At 42.5% G+C, this 17,123-nt stretch overlaps 1 protein-coding gene across 1 annotated transcript; it reads right to left on the reverse strand.

Moving 5' to 3' along the window:
• Positions 1-1,637: 1,637 nt before the first annotated feature.
• On the reverse strand, positions 1,638-16,886 carry ZMAT3 (zinc finger matrin-type 3). Its single transcript, XM_085301202.1, has 7 exons — positions 16,844-16,886; positions 16,589-16,695; positions 12,178-12,503; positions 10,102-10,221; positions 8,263-8,429; positions 8,050-8,150; positions 1,638-7,039 (listed from the first exon to the last, which is right to left on the reverse strand). The coding sequence occupies exons 3-7, from the start codon at positions 12,445-12,447 to the stop codon at positions 6,828-6,830; spliced, it is 870 nt and encodes a 289-aa protein (XP_085157328.1). The 5' UTR covers positions 12,448-12,503; positions 16,589-16,695; positions 16,844-16,886; the 3' UTR covers positions 1,638-6,827.
• Between the last annotated feature and the right edge of the window lie 237 nt (positions 16,887-17,123).

The raw sequence follows: 17,123 nt of genomic DNA on the forward strand, positions 1-17,123 counted from the left end.
AGAAAGAAGACACATGGAAATACAAGTCAAGAGGGAGCAAGAAAAGCAGCTGAGGAGAGTAGGAAGGCAGAAGAGGAAGAAAGGAAAACGTACTCTCACAAAGGCACTCCCCTGTAAGCAGGGCTGCAGTCAAATAAGTGTTTCTGGTACTATCAGAATTTCTTTTTCTTTTACTTTGGAAAATATGCTTTCTTAATACTGTTCCCTAGGTTTTTGTAAGGCATGCCAGTTTTGTGGTAAGAAAAAATTCCAAACTTCCTTTTAAAATATACCGCCTGGACAGTTATTTTGCTGCACAGGCTGTGGGGAATGAGATATCCTAGTATAGATGAGGAGACTGTAGGATTTTGGCGTACCTTTGGCCTGAAGTATAGGCAACAGGATACTCGTGCAAGCAGGTGAAGAGCAGAGAGCTGTAGTGGCCTGTTTGGTGCAGAGCAGGGCGCAGAGCTGAGGTCGCCAGCATGGTGCAATCGGCCAGGTGCACTGAGTTAATCTGAGCTGGGTTTTGGAAGTGGCCACAGCCCAAGCCCTCACCCTGGCTTCTGGCCTAGCAGAGCTCCAGAGGGCAGTGCATAAACCAAGCGGTGCCAGCACTTCAGCAGAGCCCTATAAGCTTCAATCTCACCAAATTCAAGAAAAAAATGTAACAGTTGCTGAAAACTGAGCTGGCGTTTTTTTGCAAAGGCTGATAAGCTCCGTTTTGTACAGAGCTGACTGGCATGGAAGGTCAGCTTTGTCTTTTTTTCTCCCCAAATTCAACAATCCTGTCAAGAGACAGTATTGTGAGCTGATACTTCCAACTTAAATTCTTATAATTTTATATTCATATCATTAAAGTTCATAATGATGCTCGAGCTTGTCTGAACTAAGCACAAAGAAATGCACACCACCTGTAAGCTTAGTGCTGAAAAAATGATGCAACAGCTGCCTTTTGGAGACCTTGGAGTACTTTAAACCACTTGCTCATCTCCTCCTGTAGTTGAATATAATGAACTCTGTCTGTTCAAGAAGTCTCTGTTTGTACCTACACCAAAAGAAATGAAATGAAGTTGCATTGTCCTGTTTCTGCTAAACCACAAGCAGTCAAAAAAAGCTGTGCTTTTCACTTCTATGTAAAACTGCAGTTGCATTGACTTGGGGCCAGTTGAGTCCTGCAGGGGCAGGAAAAGAGCCACAGTGAAATAGGAAAAAGACAGACTGGCTAAAAGCAGTGCAAATACAAGTATTGGGTTCTGCTTATAACCACCATTTTACAGGCAAGCAGCTGCAAGACCATGGTTGAGCCTGGGGCTATTACTGAGCATACGACATCTGTGCTATGGGAAAGCACAGCAGGGAAGAGATCCCCTTTTCCATCTCCTGGCTCCCAGCCTGCGAGATGCTGAGAACCCTCAACCTCCCTGAAGCCAGGACAGCTGAAAGTGAGAACTCAGTCCTCAACTGGCTTTCAGTAATAGTTGAAAGTACCCTGAACCTCTTCCAGACTAACAAATGCCACTAAAGACTGAAGTCCCTTATCAGTGTTTTAAAACTTACTACTCATGCAGTCGCACTCAATGCTAAGGTAAAAATCAATTCATTCATGCATAGTCTAGCCACACCACAAGCAGTAGAATACCAAACACTACGGCTGGTAAGAGCAAGATGATTTATTATATACTGAAGAAAAGTTCATTTTCATCCACTATTCCCTCAAGGGGGGTCAGTACAACATAAAGAAAAGAAGGACAAATGTACAAAACCAACCTGACAAGAAGGCTCTAGATGAAATACATTCAAAGCTCTTGCAAATGACGTTGCTGGACAAACGCAGAAGGAAGTTAAATCAAGTCCTTCTTTCCCYCCCACAAAACACAGATTGAAAAGCCTCATATATTTACATACAATATTTTAGGTCTGATTTATTAAAAAATAAAACCTGCCCTCCTGCCTTTACCTGCAGATACTTCAGATAAAGATACATATTTTAATTGTGATACATCTTTTAAAATGAGAGATGTCCAAAGCTATTGTTTGATTCTATTTGTATGAAAGTGGATTTTATTTTCATTTCTAATGTTATGCGGATGGCAAAGAAGATGGCCCAGCTCAAAACAATGGGAGCTTAGGCACTAACTTCGAAGAAATCAAGTCCATACTTCTCCAGTCTTCCTGAGAATACATGGACTCTGTCAGATCATTCTTTTTGGAAACTTTGACATTTGTTTTCCCATAATTGGAAATAGAGGTCTCATCCAGAGCATCCTTGTATATACAGTTGTAAAAAGAAAACAAAAGAAAAAAAGCATATATGAGAAAATATCAGTATGCAATTCCTGAAGGGTTTAAAGGCTTGTTCCTAATCAAAGACAAACTTTAAACTATTTTAGCTGGAGCAGGACCAAATCCTTACAGAGTAAGATAAACAATCTCCAAAAAGCAAAACTGTGAAAGTGTTGTAATCGAAACAGCAGAAAGAGACAAGTTTTAGCAGTCTACTTTTTCTGGGCCTAGCTAACATTTAGCTAGGCTATTTCATTTACTCCCCACTTGGGCAAAATTCCATCGATTAGTGAGAGTGCTGCTTAAGCAATGTTGCAAAAAGACTTCATGCATTAGTAAGCCAAAACAAGAGGAATCTGTGCTTACAGAAATAGCTTTCCCTCCAAATGCCCAATAACGGGCAAATAGAAAAGGAAAAAAGATGAGAAGCTTTACAGATAAAAAGAAATTGCATTTTGTTACACTGATGACCATCCTAAGCAACTCCACAGATGTTTTCAGGGTTCCTTTTGATGTACACCAGAAGAGTAAAAACTCAGAGACAAACGTTACGTAAGATTATAACACATTTACTTATTAGTGCAGATTGCAAAGTAACAGCTAATGCCTAATACAAACAAAATAGTATCACTTTCAAACTCCTCACAAATACATGGCTTCCATACAGTTTACTTCCTTGCCTTAAAAGAAATGCTTAAAAGTTTTAAGAAATTCATGGGTCTCAAAAAATATTGTCCCAAGTTACCAAAGGAATCACCAGAGGAGAAAGAAAAAAGTTGAAATGGACATTTAAGAAAGAGCTACAAGGAAATCCCAGTTTTGTTTGGTATGGAAAGAGATTCAAAAGAGATTCACTGTTGGGGTTTGGGATTTGTTTTTTTTTTTTTTTTTTTTTCCAATCAAAGAAGAAAAAACAATACATATATGGGGCAGAAAACATTTTCACAAATATAATAAATATCCGTTCTGATCCAAAATGCAAAGTGCAATGTAGAGTTTTCTACTTAAACAAAAACAACCTATAGTATCATGCCTTAAATATTCACAAGTCAATTAGTGGTCAGCACAGTAAAATAAATATGAACACACTGATTTATATTTTGTTTCTAGCAGCAAAGGTCATTAACTTACTGGCCAATGTGAGAGCTTCACAGAAGTCCTATTTCTTGAGTTTGGTTATTTCATTATTTCATTTAACTTAAGAACAAGATTCATTGGGTCTGTAAAGTGGTACTATAGCTATACAGCATTCTCCCCAGCCCATCTATGCCATATAAGGTTATGCCAGGATGCATTTTAAACATGCATTTTGAATGCCAATTTAGGCGGTGACTTTCATTAAAAAAAAAAAATACAATCAGGATGAGCCCTGCTTCTCTTGCTGAAGGGTTTGAGTTTGCAATGGCCTTAACCCTAACAATATTAGTGAGGCAGCATTTTTCTCTTGGTTATGTGACACTGAAATGGGAGAGGCAAGCTTTGGTCACTCGTAGGGTACGGCTACAACGAGGTCTGGGGGTAAAGCAAGTCTCAGCTGCTTCTCTCAGCAATAAATACCTTTATTCCTGCTTTGGAGATCTGTTGCTTCAGCCCCCACTTCCTACTTTTCACCTGGGAGCACTCCGAGTATCTCAGGATGACAACATTCAATCTGTGTTTTCTTGCGAAGGCAACAAATTGGCTAAATGCCTCCCTGTTGAGAAGGGACTCAGGCCACTCCTCAAAACCTGACTCAACCCCAGAGAGCAGCCCGCAAGCACAGCCACCTGCAGCTCCTACACACACTCTCCCATACACGTTAGCACACTAACGCACTGCAGCACGCTTGCACCAGTTGGCGTGAGGGGGGCGCCCAGGGAAGTGGTCACACAGACAGAAGGCGATAGCACACGGAGCAAACTGAGTTTTTGCCACTTCCAGCAGCCAGGCTTCCAGAGGATATGAATATAGCCACTGAAAATGCCAAAGGAGGAGCAGATTGCTGAGCTGGGAGCTGAAGCAACAACCCAAAGAAGGGGTGGTGCTGGGACATGCAAAAGCAGAGAAAAATGCCTTGTTGATTGAAGCAATAGGCTAGACAACACCAGTACCTACTTCCCAAGCTCTTATTTCACAAAGAGCTGTTTTTCTGCTACTAATTACAGTCTGCAGGAAATACCATGYTTTAAAGTTACAGCACATTTAACCACAAAGCAGGGATCACTCTGGTTAAACACACTGTGGTAAGGCTCATCCAGCTCCCTCTGTCCCTGCACAGTGGTGCCACACGAGGGAAACTACAAAAGACAGAACGCAAGGAGAGAATCAGCCCTTATTTGACCACAAAGGATAGGGGAGAAATAAAAAGCTGACAAGAGGTGTTGTGAGGACAATCTTCAAGGCAGCATAAGGGTGATGGGCCAGGGGCAGAAAAGGAGAAAGAGATGTACAAGCTGTCGAAACAGCTCAGTTAGCATTCTACAACCTGGGCACCTGTTCTCCTACACTCCAACGAGCTCCAGTGTCTATTAATTAGGCTTTGCACAAAGGAGGGGAGGGAATCCCATTCAAGGGGACACCCACTGCCCTGCCTGTATCTACAGGGCAGGAATCAGCATGGAATGATGCAGGAATTTGCTTTCAACTACTGTGGAAGAGCTCACCCTCCCTGGATTTAGGAGGGCTGAATTAAGGTTGCAAGGCTAGCTGATGCTCAGGTAGCTACAGATACGATACTCAGTTTCTGAAGAACAGCATTTACTCACAAACCTTTGAGGTGAACTAGAAAGATGAATAAAAAAAATCCTTCTTCTTGTTTGTTTTTCTGTTTTTAAGGCAAGCAGAAAAGCCTTCTGGAATGCAAGCAGCAGGATCAGAATGTCAATAAAAAAGAAAAATGGGGGCTACCTTCAACATCACACATTGGGGTAAAATTATCCCTGGCAAAATCCTATTGAAATCAATAGAACTGCATCTAATTCAACTTGCTGCCTAAAGAAAATGGGAGATAAGCTGTGAAGCTTCCTTTACCCCCTCTCTGCACCTGCCACTGAAGTCAAGGAAGCTATACCAGTGTAGAGCTATAGCAGCACAGTGGTAAATCAGGTCCAAAGGAGGCTAGCTACATGCTGCACTTGCCGCTGGAGCCGATGTTTTAGAAACATTGTGAATTGGATTCCAATCACAGCTCCTAACACCTACCCAAATGAGTAGAAAAATAAATGGCAGCCCTACTTCTGCTCTTTATCCCCTTTCTACTACTTCTAAGAAAAATCAAAACAGATGCATGCCTTTTGGGTTTCTCTACACTTAAAGATTTGCTTAACAAGTCTGATGAATACTTCTGCTTGGCCAAGAAACTGTTACTCAAACAATTGTCACATCTGACACCTACATCCTACCTAGTTTTGGAGTTTAGGTGGTCCCTGAAACAGCGATGTTCACATCAAGAAATGCAATTAAAATTCAGTCTGAGATGGGGAGAAAAAATGAATTCATTCAATATTGGTAGCTCTAGTTCAGGGGAGCATTTCACCTCACCTCTGTAACATCCATTGGGCCTAGTTGCAGGGAATGGCATGAAAGTGGGAAACAGTTGATATCTGCTCCCCAAAGTCCAGGCAGCCCTGCTCTTCTATAGCAAGGTAGCTGCAGGCCACAGACCAACACCTGCCCTATTCTACATCAGTATGCAAAGAAATTACAGCTGACAGCTCCTTCCAACCCATCCTCAACCCACATGACCTAACTCTGAATCAGAACACAGTACACCCAGTCTGATGAGGTTTGCTTTCCATTTCACTTCATTAGACCACTGCGACCCACACAGGCTCTCCTCAGGGAGGTGAGCTACACCCATGGTGTATTAAGGTGTCCAGCCAACTACAGCACTGAAAATCTTTCTTCTCTGTTAGCCGTTCGGTAGAACAAAGTATTTCTGGATGTGGCTAATCAGCTGATAACTAATGCCAGATCTTAGATTGAAATCTTCATCACAGAGGAAGGAGACAAGAACATTCAAGGACGAGAGGTGTGCAGTCTTTCTACAGGGATGTGGGAAGAACTTCCTGTGGGCTGTAATAGGGGCCACAGCAGCAATTTGTGGACAAGTAAATAATCTAAAAACATATCCACAGGCCCCATTCCTCTCCCTCTCTTCCAAACTGCCTAGAAATTCACCTTGCTCTAGCAAGACATTCAGAAACATTGCTCTCTGGCATGCCAAGGGAGGAGTGGGCTTTGCAAAAGGTCCACCTATATGGCAGAATCACAGAAGTTCCCAGCACTTCTTGGGCTTTGCATATTCATGCAGAAGGCTGTGGAGAAGACAGAGTCCCCCCACTCGATACAATGAAGAGCCTTAGATAACTAGCAAACAAACATCAAAACGCTTCATGTCCTGCACAGCATCATCCTGCCAACTATGATAGAAAAAAAATCTAACCATACCATTAAGTTTGCAGGTGTTACATGTATAGCTCAAGAGCATACTCCTATTAAATGGAGCACAAAGCAGGGCATGTGGCAAACAGCAGGCGAGAGACAAGCTGCTCTATTCGCAAACTACTACCAAAGGTGGCGTGTCATTGTACGTAGCCTAGGTTCTCCATCTCATTCCTATACCGTTGTTCGGACACCTTGCTTTTATGCTGTTTGCTTTCTAAGTGCTGTCTGAACTCCATCTCCTCACTGGCCCCAGCATTGCACATGGAGCAGTAAAACTGGCCGCTGGGGGTGACACACATGGCCAGATCCCGAGGAATCCTCTGTCGTGAGCGGGGATTGAAGTAAGGACCTGTGGAAACAACAGAAATGCCTGTTTATCGCTAAGACAAAGACACTTGAGGCAGTGCAGTGACAACTTCTAAGGCTGATAAATGTTTAAAAAGCAGCCGAAGGTTAGTTTCTTTAACTGATTATAGAGTCTGATTCTTATTTTCCCACGACTTCTTTACTGAAAAATCACATTTACAAAGGGGGTAGCACACAGGGAAGTGGTACTTGCTGGTATTTTCTAAAGCACTAGAGTGAATTTAAATTCTTATTAAGAATCAACAGTGCCTTTGGAAATTAAGAGTCTAATCATTTAAAGTGATGAGTCAATTCTTTTTTTAAGTCCTCTAATTCCAGAATTAGAGCAGTCTTTTGAAAGGAATAAGCCTATCTCAGTTTAAAATTATCACAAGACAGTATTTAATGCAATTTTAAAAGATTTATCTTTTCCAAATGACAGTGTTTAGAATGCTAGGATTAAACCAATCCAATCAGGAAGCAGTTTCAGCTAATATGCGCTTGTAACACAACTTAAAAGAGAAACAGATGCTAGTCTGGACACTATAAAAACACACTTGATATCACAGAAAAGAGGCAAAGTCAGTATCTAACACCTGAGGAAGGATTCCAGAAACAGATGGTCTTAGAGGGAGGCTAACATGCTCTCTCATTCCAGACATGGCAGTGCAAGTACAGGTTGATGTGCTACAGTAGGAGTCAAAGCACCTGGCCACTTGCCAGGCAAATAAAGCAGGAAATTTGTCACCACTTAGAGCAGCCCTAGAGACAGACAGATGGTAAATTAAGTTACAAACTGAGAAACCGAACTAACAAGCAGGCTGACAGAAAAAAAGTAATTTTAACAGCTGAGAAAATGTAAATATACAGTCAAGAAAGGTCAGCAGAGCTAGAACCAGCTCCTTTCATGTCTCCTCTCTACTAAAACAGATTTGGTTGTCTTCTCTGTCTAAGCTCCGTTTAGTATTCAGTATTATTCCAACTGCAGAATGCAACAAATGAAAGCTCTGTTACCTGTGTTGTTTTGAACTGTATACATATTTCTTCTGTTCTGCATCATCTTATATTCGTTCCCTTCTTTCCTTGCTCTCCGTTTGCCTAGTTCTGATGCATCCCTGAAGATAAAAGAAATATGAACAGCTGCAATTTAGATTTTTCTGAGGAAAAGCTTGCCAGAGACGGTCACATTTTCAGATCAGCCTGACTGTGAAGTTGAACAATACCTACGAGAATGAGTTATTCTGTGCTTCTGCAAGACGCAGCCGCTTGGCATGATTCTTCCCTTGGTAATGCGCCTGTGCCACAGCCGGAGAACTAAACGAGGCATCACAAAGCTTGCAGTAATCATTCTCTGTGGCCAAGATCACTCGGCCACCTGGTTTACTGGATCCCATCTAGCAGCAGAGGGAGAGACAGCATGTGAAACACAAAGTTACCTCATTGAAGTATTTGAATATCAAGGCTTGAGGCCAATATTGTCTTTGTCAGGCAATAACATAGCTGGAATTAGAGCACACTGATCAGGACGCTTTGCCCAGCGCTCCCCAGACTACTCTTCAGAGGTGAATTTAGCTTTCCTTGCCTCAGCCTTCCAGAGAATCTGCAAATTTCTCAATGTCTACGCAAATCCCTGGCTTCAGATGGAGAGAAAAGCAACCTGACTAAACACTCTGTACCTCTGCAATAGCCACACAGGCTTGTGACCTTCTCAGCAATGAATTAACTTCTCTACTCTTGATTCATGGGAGCTGATGAACAGTGACTTTCACACTGAGATTCACTGAAATGTAAGGTGCTCCTCTCTCATGTACCCATCATACGCAGTCTTTCTACATCTCCCCCTTTTTCCATCATTCTCTGACCACACTAAGAGGAAAAGAAGCAACTATGGAGCTGCCAAACCTTTGATCCTTACCCTTGAGGTAGGAGGAGATCTGAATCAAACAACCAGCAGCAATCGCTTCTCCTCGGCGTTTGTGTATCACCCAGAGAAAAGTGCTTTGTAAACAGTGCAACAGCAGTGATTCATACAGCTATATTAGCGCTGCGCCTGCCAAGTCCATTTTTTTAATGTTTCCTTTGATACTGTACAAGCTTACAGACACACATTCATTACGACATCAATCCTCATATGGCCTCAATGCAGTCTCCTTACTGCCACAGACCACTTCCCCACAAAGCACCCAATACCCCAATTGGTGCAGCACCCATGTTCCACTACCCAGGGCAGGACCCAATGTCATCTCAGGACTCCGTTCAATTCTGCAAGCCACAAAGTCCTTTTATGTGGGACTAAGTCTCCCTCTGGTGGATCTGGCACAGATATAATAATCTGCTACTTTTAGAAGGTGCTTTTTGGCATTTGTATAGACAACAGAGACTTGAATTTTTCATGGTGCCAGACATAGCTTTGATCTCTGCTGCTTAGCTGCGGTTCCTTGCACTTTCATATGCAAGAGTCAGGCTAGCCATTAAGCCCCATGACAACCAGAAACCACAAACCGTGAGAAAGAAAGTAAAATCCATTTCTTTTACTTCTAAGATAGAATTAATCTGCATCATGGAGGGAGCAATCCACTAACCCTACACGCACAAACACACACTGCAAAAGGAGCTACAAAGGAGGAATTAGGTGATAGCCCTGGGCAATAGGCGTAGAAGTATCGAAGCATTTTTCCATACGAGCTTCACTCACACAGTCGAGGGATGACTCTGCAGGGTGGAAGCACACCCTCATGACCAAATTCAGCTCTAACAATGCTGTTTTATGCCAGCCCTTGAGCAAACAATCTGCAGACATCAGAGTTACATACGAAACAAAGTATTTGCATACAGGAAGAAAATAGTGTTTCAAGTCCGATATTCTGCTGTGAGGGCAGATAGATATCTGTTTCTTGAAAGGAAAGCCAACAGCTCACAACAGGCCACTTCCACCGTCCTGTGCCATCACAAGGAAATTTTCCTCCAAAGTCCTGTAGTAATCCTCAAAGCATAAGATTTAATTATTCTTTTGGGGGTTAGGTCACATATAAGCATCATCATCTCAATCACCTTCCCATGCCTTACCTGAGCTGGAAGCGAAACAACTTGAGGTGGGGCAGGCTCAACTGAATTACTCATTCTAGCAGGTGCTGGACAGCTATTGGCAGCATAGTAGTTTCGGAGTTTCTTGCTATGGTTTTTACCCTGAAAAGAGAATCCAAATACATCCAAATTATAACTGTCCTRGCAATAGTACCTTTCTTACACTGAACAGCAAAAGGACTCCAAAAAAAAGACTGAAACAGAGGCCACAAAGATGGCACCTTAAATAAAGGAGGTGCCACTGAGGAAACAGCAGCTCTCATCTTGAGAGATACTGGCATTCTCCCTTTTCTCTTACTTGCTTAGCACCTGGCAAAGTTGGGCCTCATTTTCAACTGATTTTCTCAAATCAGTAGGGCAATAATTAGTTCCTTGATCTGTTTCCATTTCACTTTAAATAATAGTACGGTATTAACATACCATAATATATATACACCATATCATTAATTATATATTAACATATAATAATATACCAATATTTTGTGTTTTAAACATGAAATGTTAACTGTTCTACACAGGCTTTTGATAAGCCTAAACATACACACATGAACACACACATTTATCTCTGCAAACATGACGTAAAACATGAGCATGAATTTCTTACAAATACAACTGCTTCATATTTTATTTTCTCTCAGCAAATATATTATTATATTTCATTTTGGTGTTTTGAAAATTTGAGAGGTGGATAAGAGTTATGTGTATGTACTGTGTATATATATGAAGCTATATGCATAAATACAAATCATTTTTACTGTATTTTCCCCCCTCCTCTCACAACAGAAGTACTGGGGGGAAAAAAGGTGTTAAGCTGTAACAGTAACTCTGTCTATCCCTTAACAGGCTGGCTGCCCCTTTCTCAGGGCAGACAGCAAACTTGCAGACTGGGCCTGGTATCCTGAGAATATGGACAGCCATCCTTTTGGATTTGCTGGTGAAGAAAGTTACCGTCTTCACAACTCGTGCAAAAACAGCACTAGCAGAGAGGGTACTGGTAAAATGAGGTAACATAGGAATGTGACRTATTCAACCTGCAAAGAGGCATACATAAGCATACCCTAACCTATTTCAGAGAAGCCAACCAGCCCAGCTTGTACAAATTTAATTGCTGGTTGGAGCTAGCCCAAGTGATGCTATCCAAAGCAGGTAAGTTTGCAAAAATGGCCCCATCAGCAGATCTGTGGTATTGGTAACCTTCAGTAGAAGGTTATAATGAACACATGGCAGCATTCCCTTTTCTCAGTGGCACAGGTGGGTCCAGCAGAAAGTATCTATCCAAGCCTTACAAAAATCAAGTCTGTGGAATCAAAAGTTTATTTTTATTGCAAGGGGGTATGGGTTATGGGTGGAGAACAGGTCGTGTAAAACAAAGGAAAGTCACAAGCCTCTGCCTTTTCTACTGTGCTATACTACCCCTCTGTTCCTGCAAAGTTTTTGCAACGTACTCCAGTGATTGCACCTTAAATTAAAGTACTTGCAGCATGTCTGAAAAAAAAAAAAAAAAACAGCAAATTCAAGTGAGGCAAAGATAACACTACCAAGCACTTCCAGCCACAGCTTCCAATCCAGCAGATACAGCAAAGGTAGCTTCAAATGAGCTCTCTCAGATGCTGCTGCTAGCCCACAGTCACCCCAACAGAGCACTCAAAACACACTTGAGAAGCTAAGTCAGTCCTCATGCATTAGCCCGCACTTAGCTCTGTGCTACCACAGCAACGCTACTGGCAATGCACAAGCTAGTACAGGTGAAACTACCATGTTTATGCCGTGGGCTTTGTTTCTTTAATGAGTAAGCCACATCCACTTCTGAAAATAAGGGATTTCTAGAACATTATTGGAAAGGTAAGTAACATTGCACCTAGGAACTTTGTTCCTAAGTCACACTTGAAAATAGAATTTGACTTCAAAGAAATTTAGGAACCTGGAAAAGCAGATAGCATTAGTCTGGGATATCTTCCATGATTTTCAGTGTGCTAAAATTAGCCGGAAACAAATACCTTGCTATATTCACATTCTGGAATACACTCTGAAAGCTGTGCCTACTGCTGTTCTCCTTACCTGATAATGAGCCTGGGCTTGTTGGGCTGAATTCAGAGTGACATTGCAAAGCTTACAGCACAGAGGCTTACATAGTTCCTCCAACATAGGGTCCTGCTCCACCACCTTTGCAAGCTCCTCTTCTTGTGTGTGATGAAAGGAAGGCCCCAGTCCGACAGATTTTGGTGGGGACAGTGGTGAGTTGGCTCTTGGCCTTGTAGCCACTGACATAGGAAGAGATGAAGGCTTCTCAGGATGAGGAAGAAGTCCTGCTTGCTGTAGAAGAATCATTGGCCAGGAAGACTGTGAGCACGTTACTTTTGAAGGAAGAGCAGTCGTCTTCAAACCTAGACCAGAAAAAAAACAAATGCTAAAATAAGCATCAATAACAGGAGCACCAACAACCCAGAGCGCACCTTCTGCAACTTCATCGCCTCTACTTTCTATCCTTYTACAATGCCAAGTTGGCAAAAAAAGTCAGTTTTTAACACTTCGCCTTACAGGACCAGCAGCATCCCAGATAACCAGAACCAGATTTAAAGTCAGGTGTATAAGATATGGCCTGAAGTCTGAAACATGATTACCAGTGCTCTATGGCACCCTCCCGGACATGCAAAAATTCCCAAGAAATCACAGCATCTACCCAGAACCAGACACAACCACAGCATGCATACCCAACTGCTCCATGATTGCTAGAGGATGTGACCTACAACACATACAGCACACAAAGCTGTGTTAAAGGGAAAGAGAGGGATATAACCATGTGCTGCATCATCCTTTTAGAGTAAATCTGTATCTGTCTAAATGACAGTAGTTGCCTCTGGACAAGCAACCTAACCAGGCCAAGACCTCCAAGGATAAGGAAACATCTTTCTCCCATTCAAGGATCACCACGCCGGGCCCCCAGCCTGCAACCATTCGATCAACACCTTCTTGCTAATCCACACTGCATCCTCTTGCAGTGCTGCTCTCATAGACATTGCGTATCAGTCCCTGCACAGGACTCCTTTCTAGACATTCAGAAAAGGATGATTCTTCCTCAAAGAGCTGACAGTCTAAGGACAAGCTCACACTCTAAAACACAAACAAATAGCACAGTATATTACTACTACCTGATGACTTAGAAATAGAACCCAAATACTTCAAAGTAGATTTCTTTTATAGAGACAGTTATGAAATACATATTCATACCCTCAAATACTCACACAAACCTTCTTCCGGAAAAGTATTTAAGGTTAACTTTTCTTGAGTAAGTCAACAAAAAGCAGAAGAGTGGGAAACGATTCAAGCACACCTTGCTGTATGCAGTTAGCTTCCATGGGTTCTCTTCCCAGCTCTTCCATGATCTTGTTGAATGACCTTGAGCTATTTCTCCACACTTCCTTTACTAACTATAATGACGCAACATTTAAAGCTGTATCTTCTTCTTCTGCAAGAATGGAAAGTTTCTCTCATATTAACCTTTATTCAATTATTTCTGAGTTAATTCAAGTTCTTAGAAGTACCCCTAAATCCCCAGCAAGGGGTTCTAAAAGGCTTATTTAATTAGTTTATAAATCACATCTAAAGCCCGGGACAAATCTTTCTACAATAACGCAGAGCAGTAACATTAACAAAAGTAGCGATGCCTCGATTCATAATGTCATGTTAGCTTCTTATCACAACAGATCCTGTTCACTGTTACACTTGGGTAGACAGGAGGGTTATCTTGGCCTTTGCAGATCACTTTCAGCTAAGACTGCCTTTGTAGCTACCATGTTTATGCCGTGGGCTTTGTTTCTTTAATGAGTAAGCCACATCCACTTCTGAAAATAAGGGATTTCTAGAACATTATTGGAAAGGTAAGTAACATTGCACCTAGGAACTTTGTTCCTAAGTCACACTTGAAAATAGAATTTGACTTCAAAGAAATTTAGGAACCTGGAAAAGCAGATAGCATTAGTCTGGGATATCTTCCATGATTTTCAGTATGCTAAGATTAGCTGGAAACAAATACCTTGCTATATTCACATTCTGGAAAAATCCAAGTTTATGTCTGCATGTTAAGATAATGCATTACTTTTGGAAGTCTGGCCCCAGAGACCCAGAGAGGTCTACATTCTATTAAAAAAAAAAAAAGTGGGATTAAAGCATCAAAGCAAAGGCACTTCTGAAGTTTTCACCCTGAGAACTTCTTCATCTTGCTCTTGCAACATCAAGCCTCACTCCTGTAAACAGCTCTAGTAAACCTGTTCACCATGCAAAACAGGAACTTTTCTGACCAAAACCAGCTTTCAAAATAGTGAGATTGAAGGGAATTCAATCACTCCTGATAACTAAAGAAAAAAAAAAGTGCACATTGTTTTTTTCTCCAAAACAATCTTTTAAGTCATAAATAGAGCCACTAGAGTTCTTTATGTTTTTGAATAGCCTCCCCACAAGCAAGGTACTGTGAAATTCAGTGAAAGCTATACCTAAAATTAACCAAAACTTGACCATAAAGCAAAAACAGCCTCGTGAAAAACTAACTAAAACAAGATAAAGGGAATCCACCACAGACTATAAAGAAGAAATAAAAGGAATAGGGTGGAAAAGTAACAATTGGAAGGGAAGTTTGTTTTACGAGACAGATTTTGAGATGAAAAAAATAGTTTTAAAAGTGAGGTTAGAGAGGGACTGATGATAGCATAGAATCTAAGCAGTCAGCAGCATAACATCTCTCCTGCTGCTCTTAGGAAAGGAAGTTCCTCCAAAATATGAGTGCAATAATATCACTATTGAGTCTCAGTTGAATAAAGATGACCATCAGCAGTATAAATTTTGTAGTTTTACTTATCTGCTCTACAACTCAGCACAGGTTTTCCTGGTTAAGCATGACTATGGGGAAAAAAAAAAAAAACACTTACCTTCAGTCTCCTCAACTAATATTTTGTAGATAGTTCAGTGAGGCTACTGGTAGAACAAACTCAGGTTCATTATGGTTAAACATATCAAAGTGGAGGCCTATATGACAATTTAGATCAACCATACAATTCCAGTGTTTTACTCCACTACGATAATGGGCCTCTTACCTTCAAATGGGAGTAAGTTACAGCTAAATACTTCATAAAGCAATATAAAGTGATCTAGAGTAAACAGCAACCAGGATCCACCTGCTTAAGTTTGCATCAGCATTTGTTGTGTCAAGTCTTCCATACATAGCCACCATGAATGAGATTTGTCATACACTTAGAGAATCTGCATCCACAGCGGAATAGGGTTAACTTAACATTCTTTAAGAAACAGTACATAACCTTACAATGAAAGATTCTTTACCTGAACAGTTGTCTGAAAATAAAATTAAGGCTCCACAACCTAATTTTAAATTAGGATTTCCTGACTCTGCATACACAATTTTAGTATTCTTATAATGGTGATCTTTCATCAGTGGAATTACTCAAATTATGCCGATTTTTTTTTTCTTGGTAATACCCAGAAAAAGAAACCATTTTACTTCAGTATCCCTCTAACACTCCACCCCTGATCACTACAGAACTCTACCCAGAAGAAGTTAACAGGACATCTTCAACTCCTCCTTTCCATTCACATGAGAAGCTGCAAAATTTTTGCTCTACAGAAAAGCAAATGAAGAAGGTCCTCCTCAAGGACTCCTGTGCAGGACAGTTACAGCTCGAGGCAGTTACAGCCTGAGGTAAGTTAAGGACCTGCAGCTCCTGGGGTGAGCTGAGGAGAGGTTCTGCCTCAAGACAGCGTCTTGCAGCTCTCAGTCATGCCTCCTCCCACACACCGTACGGGCTAGGACATACTTCCACTCTGCATCAGGCCTCCTCAGGTGGCTGCAAGGAAGACAAGCAAGCAGCTCCCCTCACAGCCCTCGGTTCAGGGTGCCACTTAGCCCAAGGACAGTTCTGAGGAAACAAACACAGCCTTCTGTACTCTAAGTACCACGGTATGGTACCACCTAGGTGCTGTTAGTGGCACAGAGAGGACAAGCTATGGCCTAGGCCTTAAACCTGGGCACCATTTAGTTAGGCAGGCACATGCACAGCATGCTCCTCCTTGGCAACAGATGTAACTCAAAATGAACCCTCCACATGAAACACAGCATTCCCACTGCAATTTGTTTTTAAATGCTCATAAGTCAATGGAGGCAACTAATAACAGTGACAGAAACTTATATAAGCAAAGAAAGAGGTAGCTTACTCAAAACAGGAAATGTTTCCTCCTGTATCTCAAAATACTGACATCATCAAATGTGACTTTCCCAGAAAGCTTACCTCTGGCCAAAGGCTAATCCTCACGAATTTCACCCTGAAAGCTAGGGTCACCACATAAGGCCACAGGATTGAAGACAGCTGCATTAAAACGAGCGCACATCACACACCGGGGCCCACTCACCCACCCTGGCCGGGCACAGCTACCTGGTAACCCAGAAACAGGGGGCGCTGATTACCTCTTGCATCAGAGGGTATCGGAGACCAGGGTGCCCAAGCCGCCTCCTCAGCAAAGCCGTGAGCCTCGCGGTCTCCCTGGCGGTGTCTGCGGGGGCAGGGAGGAGGCCTAAAAACAGCAATAACAACAACAACGATAATAATAATAAAACAACAATAGTAAATACTGCACCTGGCCGCCCAGAACAAACGAAATTTGAACGAGAAACGGAGGCAGCGGGGTACGTGCGCGAACCGCCCCCCACCCCGGCACTCACCGCAATCCGCAGCGCCCAGCCGGCCTCGGGAGCGGCCTCGGGAGCGGCCTCAGGAGCGGGAGCGGGAGCGGCCCCGGCCCGGCCCCCCCGCTGTCGCCGCCAGCCCCCGACCCGCCGGGCCGCCGGACGCCGACGGCTGCAGCCGCAGGAAGTGACGCCAGCGCGGCGGCCGGCGGGGGCGGGGCCTCCTGGGGGCGGGGCCTCCTGGGGGCGGGGCCAACGCCCCCCCCCCCCGCAGCCTGCCTCTTCATTTAGCTATTATATTTATTTTTTTTCGTGC

The sequence above is a fragment of the Rhea americana genome, unplaced genomic scaffold (assembly GCF_003343005.1).
Source record: "Rhea americana isolate MKP2758 unplaced genomic scaffold, rheAme1 scaffold_174, whole genome shotgun sequence".
Taxonomy (NCBI): Eukaryota; Metazoa; Chordata; class Aves; order Rheiformes; family Rheidae; genus Rhea; species Rhea americana.